Below are 13,499 nucleotides of genomic sequence, written 5' to 3'. Positions count from 1 at the left end.
ATCCCTGATTTCTGCCTGCAACTTCAACTTTCTACTTTAAAGGTGTCTTAAATGCTTGTGGCTGGTGGTTTGCGCTGAGTTTGAGCATAGCATTACCTGTCAATAGCAAAAGAAGAGAAGAGAGAGTAGGAAAATCTGTCTTGACAAGCCAGAGGAGGACTTTCTCACTTTAACCACTTCGCGGTGGTTAAGGAAGGAACTGGAATCTATAGCTCTTGTCCTACTTAAAAGCATTGTTCTGGTGTCAGTGCAATGTCCTCTGAACAGCAGTCACTGCCCAGCTTTCAGAAGGTCAATATCTTACCTTTTCTTGGTGCACTTTGCAAGGCAGACAGAGGCAGAAGCAAGGTAGAAAGCCTCAAACACAATTATCTGAATAATAACTACGAAATGTACCATGAACGCGCTAAGACTCACTCCAAACCATAAGGTTTGAGGCAACTCTGACAGACTGAACTAGCAGAGTCAGGGGTTCCAGGCTGCAGGGTTCAGCCTCAGCACCTTTCTTTCTACACACAGGAGACTAAAGCCTCTGGGAAGCCAGAAAATGGACTGTGTGGCTGCAAAACTTTACCACAAGGAATCTGAGCAAACGATGTCTGAGCAACCCAAGGCTGCACCAACCCAAAGAGTCTGTGTCTGAAGCCAAGGCTGAGCCCATCGCTCAGGCTATGGCCCTCATCCCACCTATAGAGTCTGCACTGAATGTGGGGGCTAATGATAGAGAATGGTGAGCTTGAGGAAAGACTAGGAGCCAAGAATGCCCATCCTGACTTAGCAAAAGCCAAAAAGTACCGTAGTATGAAAGCTAAAACCAGGAAGGATACAGCAACATATTTAAAGAAAGACAAAGAGATATGTCCAGACAGCACAAAATTATGCATGGGAGAATTCCTACTGAACAAGGGCTAGAAAAGTCTCCTTGACAAATATTTGAAATACAAAGAAGAATGCAAGTGGAAAAGATATAAGCCCTCAGCATTTGAAAACTGCAAATTCAACCTGAAAAAACACTGGAACTAATACTGGAGAGAACAGGCCTGCCCAACGAGGCCCCCTGTGAGATAAACATTTTTTTCAGCTTTAATTTTCCTATATTTTGCTACATAATGTTGCTTGTGGGAAGTTGCAGAATTAATGTACACAGGCATGCAGCTAACCCTCACCACTTTAGTGTCTGAGCCAAGTACTGGCCTGATACAGCTCTGCACAGGTCGTAAGAGGCAAAAGGAGGAAAGCATAAAACTAGGTGGCTACAGGCACCTCCAGCAGAAACGCTGATTGGTGACAGACAGCCTTGTTGTTAGAGAAAGAAGAAAAAAACAGAGCTGCCTCAAGTGCCCGTTATACAAACTCACAGATCCTCAATAAAACTTCTGAGTCTTCTTGTCTCATACCTTGCTGTCTTGCAAAACAAAAGAAAAATATTTCTGTCCCATATGAAACATAAAAACAGCTCCTCACTTCACATATAACTTTCTGCAGTGAGAGAAAAACTAGAATAGATGAACAGTAAGTTCCTGAATTTTTAAGAAAAAATGTTCCATTATTAATAAAACTGTACAGATTGCTCTCCTTTTTCAATTATATGTAGGAGACATTCCTCAGATCTGAATTATCTGCCATTTAGAAATAGTTTTCATGCTCATTTTATCACTAGTGAGATAAATTAGATGATCTCCTGAGCTGCACTTTTCTCTCTTCAACGTCCTTCAAATCCTGCCTGATGGAATTATCATTTGCTCTTGTCCCAGAGTCCCTTCATTAAATTAATACCATTTTTTTGCAGTCCTCCTCTCACCCACTTCCCTGTTAAATAATATATACCCCCTCACACGTATCATACATAATCTCTAAATTCTGCATATCCTGTTCAATAATAAATCACATGCCCGAAATAAATCTCATTTCTCACTGGTGATACTAAGGCAAGGCTTGCGTTTCCATTTTGTCCCCCTGATGTCTTATGGGGCACAAGAGCTTGTAACTATTTTTATTTGTTCTTAATTGGTTTGCAGGATTTTTTAATACTGCTGCTGCTAAAGTAATTGATTGTGTTGCACAGTCCCAAGTCACAGCTTGGCTTTCAGGTTGACCTGTGCTAATGCATATAGCATATTTTGAGTACCTAGTGGCCTTGGGGAAAATTTTTCTGCTCACTTATAATATTGCTTTCACATAAGGCATGCTGGCAGGCTGAGTGGAGGAGGCCAAGCACTGAAAACTGTACTTGGTTATGAGCAGGGGAGCAGAGAAGCTTCTGCTGTTGTAGCTTCTGCTCTACAGGTTCTGCAGGGAAAGAGCTACAGATTCACCTGGCATCCAGGATGGCAGCATCCTAGTCAAAACTGCTCTAACATGTCAGAGGGAGCCTCATGGAGATCCGATAGAAATTTCAGTGAATAAACTCAGAAAACACCATCACCAAGCAGAATTCAGACACTTTGTCAGAAGAAACCCTAAATGATATTCTTTTTCCTGGAAATGGTACTGTGATACAAAAGCCACAGCAGCTGGGGAGACCGAGCAAGGCTGCTCAGGGAACCTCAGTGCCAGGGTTTGGGATCCGGAGCTTTTGGGACTCCTGGCTCCACCGCAGTCTCACTGGTCGGCTGCTCTGGAGCCAGGGAACCTGGAAGCCCAGGGAATCACAGCTCCAAGGGGCTGCTGCTAGAGGGAGTGTGACAGGCAGACTCTGCAGAAGTGGAAGCAATTCTTTTTCCTGACTAAGAAAACAAAAGAAAGACAATGCATTTCCAGCAGAAAACATCAAATTTTCTGAAAACTGAATTGCCACTAGGCAAGCATTTTAACAGAAAACTCCCAAGCAATGGTAGCTGCGTGCACCTCATGCAGTTGCTGCCTACAGCCAACCCTGCTACAGTCAGTGGGGCCAATCCGCCAGGTTTGACTTCTAAGACAATCCGCCAGGTTTGACTTCTAAGACTCTGAGTTGATCAAACCCTGTTTTTTCTTTTTGGCTTAACTTTTACTTCGAGGATACAGCTGATGAGGTGACTACCGGAATGTAGCCTACAACAGTTCTTAAAGTTTATAAGCTCTGTATTTCCAAGGTCTTTATTAAATGAGTCTCCACGTCTATTTTACTGCTGGGGAAGCTGTAACACTGAGACATTAAGTGATTTACCTGAAGCCAGGCAGGGAGTCAGTGGGAGAGCCAGGAACAGAACTGTTATCTCCCGATATTCTTAGCAAGTAGGTTTACACTTGGCTATGCCAGCTTTGCTCAGGAACCAGCATTAAATAATTACACCATCATGCAATCCTACACAACGTTCACAGCAACAGTTTTGTACTAGGGTGATAAAGCCATATGGGAGGAGATAGTTCAGCGTCCTCAAATGCAAAACACAGGGGCTAAGAGAGGGACCAACTATGAGCAGCGTGGCAGTTATTGGTCTTCTGGAGCCTGTGGTGAAAAGCTTTCCAGAACTCGGACTTACAGAACTTGTCACCCTCACTCTTAACAGAGCTTATTCTCCAGCCCTGCCCTGTGAGTCCATGCAGATCTCCGAGCCCGTCCATTCATGCACCTCACCAACGTGCATCCTCAGGGCAAGGACGTTCCAGGTTCTCATCGGGTTTGCTGGCAGAGCAGAACTGATGTGGGGGAGGACTCAGATGGCTCCTGAGACATAATCCTGCTGCAGCTTGGCATAGCAGCCCAGACACAGTTAATGCCTAACACATAAACCCACAGAGACTAACTTTAGCCAAAAGCATAAGGACATTTGCTGTCAAAATGTTTTTGGAACGGCTCTGTCCTCAAGGAGGAAATGAGGTGAGGGATTTTGGGAGGCCATGGCTCAGTGTGCTTCAGAAAATTGCTTTGCTATCACTTCCCTTAAGCACTGAGCAGGGCTTTCCTATAGCAAAGGATCTGATGAAAAAGCCCACCATCATCTGCCATCCAGAGGCCTTTTGGCTCTGCCCTGCTCCTCGGCACAAGGCAGGACCTCTTCTCTGAGCCTGTCGGACCTTGATGCATCAGCTTGTAGGACAGGGAGGAGCTCCAGCCCAGGCTGTTGCTTCAGGAGTCCCTAAGCAGTTGGCATCCCAGGATGCTGCTCTCAAGATGGCCCCTCAGCTCAAGCACTCATTAATAAACAATAGCAATCACTGCAGAGACGGCACCATAGGGACATCAACCTTCTTGCCATCACCTTCCTGACCTACCCAACCTTCCTGTGCTGGAGAGCACTGCTGGCTGGAAAGCCACATGCTGAGACCAAGCCCAGCTGTCCTTGCGCAGACCCTGGCAAGAACTGGAGGTGAATGAGAGTCAGAAGGCAGGCTAGGTGGCTTCAGCTTTGCAACACGATAATCGCTCCTTCCTGCAGCAGGAACCGCCACTCCGGAGGACAGGCGGTCTCAGTCCATGTGAGGGGGCCTGGTGATGTCTAACTTGCCTGCTTGTCTTCTTGGTTGCACTTCAGAGCTCTCTTTGGACTCTTTCTCTCTTTTTTTTTTTCCCACTTTTTGGAGCTGTAAGGATCTGTGTCGTAGGTGAAAAAAGAGCATAACTGTAATTTTTGCAACCAGGAAGTAGAAGGGAATAAACAAAGAAAACCAAGAATGTTACAGATTTGGGCTAAAAAAGTGATTTTTTTTTAAACAAGACTCTCCAAGCACCAAAAAAAAAAAAAAAAAAGGTACAAACACTGAGGCAGATTCTGCCCAGGCTAAGGCAAGGAAAGTGCTGTGACAGAGAGCTGTTGAAAGTGACGGCAGTTTCTGGAATAGGAAGCACTTTCGGATCTCCACGAGCAGGGGCCTTGGCAGAGCTCCCGCTGCTGCCCTCGCCAGGTCCAGCACCCGGGCAGTCCCAAGCGCGGGGGCTTCGCCACCGCCAGGCTCAGGCACAGCCAGCTCCACCAGAGCGCCCGCATCATGGTGATTTCAGCTGCTAAAAGAGCAAAGCAGTGCCTACATGTCTTGGAGGACCTTTTGTTTCCAATGCAAGCCCTGGAAAAGCCCCAAGAGGATTGCTGTAGGCAAGTGTAATTGCAGTGGTTTCCATTCAGTGGGGATTCTGGATCAACCCTCTGCCCTCGTTCACCTGCTTTGAAGGCTGGTTCCCCCCTCCAGTGTGTCGCATGACACCTCCTCCCATCACTATGTCCAGCTCCAGCCACATTTCATGCAGACATACTGGGACAGACAATTCACCACATGGATTTCTGGCCTTGATTTGTTCCTCTGAAAGAGTGCTCCAAGCTCAAAGCCCCCCTCATTGCCGCACTCTGCCAGGCTTCACATTAATCCTGGCAATGCCAAGGGGAATCATAACACCAACAGCTCATCAGCTAACCCCAAGTACCACAGATAGCAGCTTCCCAGCTCTGCTTCCTGGGCCTCTCTGCTTGTGCAGTGGTTCCACCCGCTAGGAATAATGACACAAAACTATGATGTGATCCCAACTGAAAGCAAAATCTTTTCATTCCTTTCCAGCCAATTGGAATTCACCCCTGATGTTTTCCAGCTCCCTGCTTCTGTGAATGAGACAGTATCCATGTGAAAATATGCTTGGATCACCCACTGTGACTTATTCATCCGGAGGCAATTTGGAGGTTGTTGCTTACAATTAGCCACTTGATCTTTATCAGCATTGTTCTTAGCCCTTAGAAAGCTGTGTCTCTGGATACAACCTTTCCGGTACTTGGATGGCCTATTTAATTACACAACTGGACCTGTTTGTGCAGGGGGTATTTAGTGGAGTGAAATCCCAACAATCCTCTGCATACACTTTCTCTATCATCAGCAAGAGCTAGTATTTAGTTCTTGAAAAACATCACTGTGTTCCTGCTCAGAGAGAAGACTGTCGGGCACCAGAGAAGCTGATATGCTCCTTACTATAGCAGATCACAAAGGAGAATAAATCACTTTGAGGTGTTTCATTTTGGCGACGACAGCTTTCCAGCTAGGCAGAGACCAGCCTCAACAACACGAGTGAGAGACACCCTAAAGGAAGGCATGTTGCTTTGAGACCATGTTTGTAAACGTGCCTTAAATGCAACAGCAGAACATCACTTAATGATACAGATTCGCTGCAGTGTAGCTGACAAAACCCTCTGCAGTCCTCTAAGCTGGATTTGAGATAGAAAGAAAGATTTGGCATTGCCTGTTTAAGAAGAGGAGATCAAAATTACCAAGCACTGAGATGAGAGTACAGGGAAAAAGAAAATGAAGGCAACTGAAAAGCAGGAGAGTACTAAGGAAGTGGCAGGGTAATTTGGTTTGCTGTGAAAAGCAGTTGCTTAGCTCTTGGAGAAATCAAAGAGGAGTATGGGAGCCATAAGAGCGAGCAAGCGGGATATTGCCTGATCATTTGTGTCATCGTTTCTACGCCTGCAGCGATCGGCTTTGGTAGTGTTTCGCATCAGCTGCAAGACAGTGAAATCCTGCCTCACCAGCAAAACAGGGAAGGGTGTAAGGTACCTTGCCTCAGGGACGAGAGTGCAAAATCAAGGAGCAACAAAGCCCTGGAATGACCTTTGGAGAAGTTCAGGGTGGGAGGGACTGCCTGGAATGCAGCTTGAGCTGAACAGTCCCCCTGCAACACTGAGTCACCTTTCCACGTGGTAAGTCACACCAGGCAGAAATCCATGGATGCCCTCATTTTTCAGGCACGTTATCAGATGGAAGAAAATGCCCAGATCTGTTTTGGGGTGGAGAAAGTGGAGATTTCCTGTGAATTAATTTCATGTGCTTTAGAAATACAGCACCTTTCCGAGGACCAGCCCATTCTTGAATGGATTATATTAAGGGAAAGACAAAATCTGATTTAGATTATAGCAATAGCTGCATCTGTGCTCTAGGTAAAATACCACGTTTTTTACCAGACATTGCTGAGGAACTAAGAATCTGTCTAGTTAATAGACAGTGAGAAATTCAGCTAAGGGGTAAGAGTAGACAATAAAGGGGTTGTGCTCTCAGCCTTCCTATAAGCAACACCTACTGCAGTTTCAAATCACTGCAGAAACATTTTGAGACTAATCCACCGCTAAATGGTGTTTTGCTCCAGTCCAACAGTCGTACTGACGGAGCAGAAGGAAACACCAGTCCTAGGGACTGTTTTCTGCAGTCTGATGCACAAGCAGCAGTGGCTCAACGACCGCTTCAGATGAAATTCAGGGAGCAATTTCTGTCCTTGGCCACCAACCTCATCCTTCTCCTAGCTGTTCCTGCCCTCCTACGGGGACATCTTGACTGTTTGTGCAGCAGATGCTGAACACCTTTAATGGATAGCTCTGTGAATTCAAATAACCCTAAGGTATTAAATTTCCTTAAAACACCAGGCATGTTTGGTGGTTCAGCACTGCTATGTAAACAGCTACAGCATCCTTTTAACCAAGGCAGAAACCTCCAAGAAAGGCGCTGAACAGAGAACTGGGAGCAGAAATCTTTACCATCATCTCAAGTTCAGCCTTTTGAACTCAAGAACTATGTGCTAAGCACAGGTCTTTCCCCTTAAACACACGATTCTCCTGGGAAGGAACATACTGCACTACGAGGCAACATGCATAACACAGTAGCAACATCTAGCCAACATCACAAGTTTCTGATCAGCTCAGGAGAACAAGAGGGAATAATTATCCCAGCAGAACGAAAGGCTGAAGGTGACTTTTTAAATCCATCTCCTGAGGCCTGCAGTGCTCTAATCTTAGGCAGCTATGCAGAGACACATGGGCCAATAAAGCTTCCTGTACAACTGCAGTGGCCATTTCTTCCCTGCAGGATTATCTCGACCTGTCTATAACTAACTGTTCTCCTCAGTAGCTGGGCCCGTAACAAGCAGCTTAGCTGAGTACCAGAGCTCAAGACCAAGCAACTGTTCTTGTGTTTCCTCCAAGAGAGATTCACAGGGAGGTTTTGCAGAACAGGTAACCCCCGAGAGCACGTTGTCTGCGTTCATGCTACAGCATCGTCATACCACGGGCTAAAGAGTGATGCGGGTTTGGGCTTTAGCCTGCAGCCTCTAATGAGTCCCCTGTGCCCGAGAACTGCTTCATCCCAGTTAAAGGATTTTGCGTGGCTGTAAAGGCAGAGGAACATCATACTGTCAGAGTGGAATAAAAGGCCACTACTAGCATCTACTTCTTAGCAGCTCTAGGTATGTGTGTGTTTTGGCAGCACGAATTGGGTTCTGAAATTGTGCATTTTGTTACACCTCGGCTTCCCTGCTGTAACTCTGTACCAAACACACGATTAAAACTGCCTAACCTATGGCAAGCACTAACACTTGGGCTCGCTTCTCCCATAGCAGGAAAAGGCAGGGTGTGGGGGAGTGTTAATGCTTTCTCCCTATCCAGATGTCAGTTAGTCAGCTAGGGGGGAGGGCATCCCTCAAAGCAGCCCAGAACGGAAGGGAGTTAAGATCTGCAGCGGGGAAGAGCCTGGAAACTCTTTTCAGAAGCCTCCGGGAACCTGGTGGGGCCAGCACCAACATCAAAGGCTACAGCAAGGACACAGCCTACACAGCTCGGTCAGCTGGATTAGTCCCTTCATTACGATGCAGAACAAACCTTTCTCTCTTGGCAAACAGAAGTGAGAAAGAGAATGAAAATGGAAATCGGATCTGCGCCCTCAATTCCCCATTCAGCACGAGATCCCCTTATTTGCGCAGGAGCTCCAGTTTGCCGGCTTTGTTCGAAATAAAGGTGACAGGAAGTTTCGGGGCAGGAGGAGGTCAAGGTCCTTGCTCGGGGGCCAGCAGGCCCTGGGAGGACTCCTGCGAGAGCACGGCCTGTCCCATGGCCTGACGAGTGGGAGCACCCCTGCGGCCTGTCCCAGGGCAGGGCGAGCAGGGGCACCCCCGTGGCCTGTCCCAGGGCAGGACGAGTGGGGAGGCCCCCTCGCTCCAGCACCTCTCTGGGGCACCACAGCAAGGGCCTGGCCCAGGCTGAGGCCAACGCGTCGTGCCGCAAAGCACCGCTGCGGGCTGGCCTCAAGCGGGTGCAGCTCAGCCTGCCAAGCACCAGGATCACACCCCTAGTCACCTTCTACTCTTTAATACACACCAGGATCACACCCCTAGTCACCTTCTACTCTTTAACATGCATCAGGATCACACCCCTAGTCACCTTCTACTCTTTAACACACATCTTTGGAGGGAGGTGCTGCTCAGTTTCAGGGTACTCCAGGATAAGGGAACAGGATGATCTAATTTTTGTTACTCCTCGTGCCTTCGCTTGCAGGATTATTTGCACTGCAACCCATAGAGGTCACACAGAAAAGCCTGAGTCTGATCTCAGCCATGCGAGCATGGTTTGCTGGAAGGTGCATGCAGGCATCCCACAAATCCATGCACAGCAGAAAGAAATCCCATTGCCTTAGCTAGGAATTAGGTTTCTCTGCCTACTGTATCATCATAACAAAACATGCTTATATGTAAAAGGTATTTGCTACTGATCTACGTGGTTTGTCTTACAAGAGAGGAAGGAAATATCTCGCTCTCTTGATTAGCAATTGTTTTGCAATTTCATACAAAAAAATCTTTTAAGACAATCGCTAGAGTAAAATCAGACATATCTAGATTAAGCAGTTCTCATATTTAAGCATAACTGACTTAATTATTAACAGCTATTAGAAAGACATGCATCTGCATTTCACTTCATGCTACTGAAGCCTTTAAATGACTGTATTAGTCCCTCAAATTATAAACAAAAAGGCCATTTCTTGGCTGCTTTAGCAGAAGAGAAAAGAAAGCACAGGTTATAAGTAACCTGTGCCTTTAATCATTTTATTAATAGCGCAAATTGCAACTGGCAGAGCAATTAGTGTTGAATATTGCTCCAGTAAAGAAGCTTGACCAATGTCGACCATCCTGTTACAAAGATAGAATTTAGTTTAACACAGGAAAAAAAAAAAGTTCCTTAAGGTTTATCCCATTAAGGTGATTTCCATAATTCCTATTGTGATGCCCACAGTTCAACATTGTTAAACTAGACTTGGCAACAGACAAAAAGACACAACTGCACTGGCATGGTGAGGGACATCAAGTTTTCTGATTCTGTCCTTAAGTGTCCACAGTGAACCTGTTTTATCCGGCCTCAACTTATTCCTCACTGAGACAATCCCATCATCCCCATTCTTCTGAAATGTGCTTTTTTGATTTCTCTAGCCAAAGCCATTGCGTCTCTCTGAATACCTTCTGTTGCACCACCTTAAATCTTTTATATCCACTTAACATCCAAGTGCTCTAATTTTCTTCTCTCTGATACCTATTTTTCACCAACATAAATCCATTGACTTTAATGGGATTACACCTGACTGGCTCCAAGAAAACCATCTTGAAAGAATCAGCCCCACAGTATTACAAACCCATATTCAATATTCCAAAATAACTACTCTGCAAATGTCTTACAAAGAAATTAAGTTATTGCCCTTGGCTCCCCTCAACATATCACAGCAGAGACAGCACTGTTGCTGCAAGATCTGACACACAGAAAGCTGCTGAGCATGACATGATCTCCCTCTCCCATTTAAACTGCAATTCTGATCAGGAAACTACATAACTAATTTTGAAAGAATTGCAGCCACATATATTTTTCCAGTTCTTTCTGCTTCCAGCTCTCCAACAATAAATCAAACTTTAATTTTCTGCATTTTTCCCCTTAAACACTTTCCTGGAAAATACTTAGGATGTGTTTTGGCAACACTAAAGGAAATACCTTAGTTAGAAGTTAAAAATCTTAGTATATACATATTTGTGTATTTTCTACCTTTGTTCTGTTACTAAGTATAGTTTTCATCATTTATACAAAGGCAGAAGTCTCATCCTATCATTTTTCACTACATCCTCCATTATTTGCTTTGTGTGTTGCATGTGTGAGATTTCTATTTGGAATTACAAAAGAAAGGCAGCAAAAGAAGGCAAGCTTCATTTCTTGCCTTGATTCTAGTGTGGAACCTGCCAAAACTAGGATTTGATGTTTTCTGGAAACTTAATGAATCTGAAATTTAGGTTTGTTCTGAATCAAGCAGGAATGTTTTATCTTCTCTCTTTTTTTTTTTTTTTTTGGATTCTCGTCCGAAGACAGAAACATCTATTTCACCGAGCAGTTGCAAATAGTTTAAGAGTCAAGAGTTTCCAGTCCCTAAACAACCTGTTAAAAAACTAGCCTGAATTGCTGTTGGCAGACGAGCCATCCCTGAGCCCTGAGCCAGCTCTGAAGCCAGGAACCCTCAATTTGCAACCCCTTCCTTCCCTAGAAAAAACACACCAGAGCAATCCATGCAATCTGGCAAAGATGGATTGAACCCAAGTTGTTTCAGGCTTACAGAAAACGAGTAACACTCCCCTCTCCTCTGGTCTTTTGAGAGAAAAAGTCAAGTCTTATCAGCTAGTTCTGGATCTGTAGAAATCTAGAGCAGTTTGACCCAACAATAATACAGTTGGGAAGAACCAAGTCACTCTAACTCCTTGATGAAGTAAAAGCAATTCCAAGAGAAAAATCCATCCTGGAGAATGTCACAACAGAGGCAGAGATTTGGAACTGCTGAGGGCTGGTGCATATTGCATACACTGACTCAGAACTGAAAACGCTGCAGGCAGAGAGGGCGTCTTGCGCCTTATGGCCACAGCTGTGCCACTGAAAGCCACACTTTCTGCTTGGCCAAGTACAGCCCAGCTGCACTTCACCAGTGTCACTGAAATCCTTTAGGGCCAGCTGGAGGTCTAGCCTCAAAGACAATAAAATTGTATACTGCTCCTTTCAGCTACTAGAGATGATGAAGCCTTTATCATAGCATGCATTGCAAAATTCTTATTCCTCCCCGCTCTTTCAAGCTCTGTTAGAGACAGACATTTGCTAAAGCACAAAGGATTAAATTGCTAGAACAAACAATTGGTTTGATCTCACGAATCCAGCTACTTTACAATTGCCCTGTCAGGACAAAAACAGGTGTATGACCACACATACAGTGAGGACCAGCGCAGATTAGAACAGATTGTACCTTTTTTGGTTTTCGGTTTTCTTTTTGGCCTGACCTCAATCTCTCTGTCATTCATGAGTGTCAGTGCTCTGCTTTTCAGGTGGCTGTGAGAGAAGACAAACTTCCTAACACCGACTCTGGCTAAAGTACCGACACAGGGCTCAGCTGAGGTATGTGCTGTTAGAAGAGAAGGGCTGATTCACACAATGCAAAAGAGCAGAGAGGTATATCCCTCTCCTGATAAGGCTAGTTACAAGTTTTCTTGTGTGCTGTTTCCCAGCTCCAATTCTTTTTTTGCCCTTTTGCACACAGATACAAAGCCCCAGAGCTCTTCAGTGGCAACCTACATAAACTGCAAGCACTGTGTCTGCAAAAATGCCACCAGAATCTCAGTGCATCATACCGCGATTGACTGGAACTACATACACATGACACTCCTAACACTCAGTGGCCTGAATCACTGACAACACTGGAGGCAGTCCATGCACACAGTGCCTGTACTCACAGTTTTCACAGCGAGTTCCTGTATAGCCGGCCAAACAGGCACATTTGTAGGCTCCACTTTTGTCTAGAATGCACGTTCCATCGTGAAGACACGGAGATGAAGAACAAGCTACAAAAGAAAAACAAGGACATTCATGGTCACATATGTTCTTATTGACTTTTCTTAATGATGGTTGTGTCTTGGGGTAAGTTATGTATCCGAGTTAAAAGTTGCCTGATTTTTTGTTTGTTTTTTTGTTTTGGGTTGTGAGCTGTTCTGCCTCTGAGGAACACAGCTTCACTGCCACGCTCAGGAAGCCCTGAACGATTACCCTGAACTATCAGGGGAAGTTCCAGCACACCACAAATTTAGCAGTGATATGAATCAACTTGGATATATTATCATAAAGGAGTATCAGAATGTGCAGTTGCTCTGTTTAATATGAGCAAATTCCATCATATAATAACACATAAATTTTTGTGCCAATTCTGATGAGGGGCTAGCACATTAGTAATCTTAACCTACATTACTTTCCAAACTAAAAATGGGTCTTAACACACAGAAAGGAAACCAAATCACAAAATTTAAACCCAATTTAAGATTTGAATAAGTCAAACATCTGACAAACTCTGGATCTGATCCTCTGCTTCAAATCCACCTTAATAAAAACATAATTCTCAACATCAATAACTATCCAAATATGCTTGATAATTTGATAATAATGCTTAAAATCTGCAATCATCATTGTTACAAAGACATCATCCGAATTTCTTAATGAAAGACTCTTTCATCTTTGTCCTTCCACACAACAGAAACAGGAATCTTTCCCCCAACCACTGAGTTTTCCACCTGGGAGCAACCAGTCCTCAGGGTTCTGTACTACTGTGCTCAAAAGATGCTAGCTGGGCAATGGAAATCTTTCAGGAACAACTAAGGACAGCAATTCCTTCCTGGAAAGTACTGCATTATTTCCTGAAATGGAATGTCTATGTGGCAATTGTACTGTGTCTCTCAAAGTATTATTGAGAAAGTGAAGCAGCAGTTGCTCACGCCAGCC

General features: G+C 44.8%; 1 protein-coding gene and 1 long non-coding RNA gene across 3 annotated transcripts in view; both read right to left on the bottom strand.

Moving 5' to 3' along the window:
- Positions 1 to 13,499, bottom strand: part of LOC148594501 (uncharacterized) — a 427,754-nt gene that overhangs the window by 102,165 nt on the left and 312,090 nt on the right. The gene's annotated exons all lie outside the window — the stretch shown is intronic.
- Positions 1 to 13,499, bottom strand: part of PAMR1 (peptidase domain containing associated with muscle regeneration 1) — a 41,025-nt gene that overhangs the window by 13,722 nt on the left and 13,804 nt on the right. For both annotated transcript variants that reach the window (XM_088525723.1, XM_010221388.2), the window contains exon 5: positions 12,464 to 12,571. In XM_088525723.1, the coding sequence (XP_088381849.1) occupies positions 12,464 to 12,571 (108 nt within the window). The remainder of the gene's footprint in view (positions 1 to 12,463; positions 12,572 to 13,499) is intronic.

This window comes from Tinamus guttatus, unplaced genomic scaffold (assembly GCF_059628265.1).
Source record: "Tinamus guttatus ecotype Peru unplaced genomic scaffold, ASM5962826v1 Tinamus_guttatus_pri_ptg000240l, whole genome shotgun sequence".
Classification (NCBI taxonomy): domain Eukaryota; kingdom Metazoa; phylum Chordata; class Aves; order Tinamiformes; family Tinamidae; genus Tinamus; species Tinamus guttatus.
Note: the sequence above shows the minus strand (reverse complement) of the source record. Positions and strands in the feature narration are given on the sequence as shown.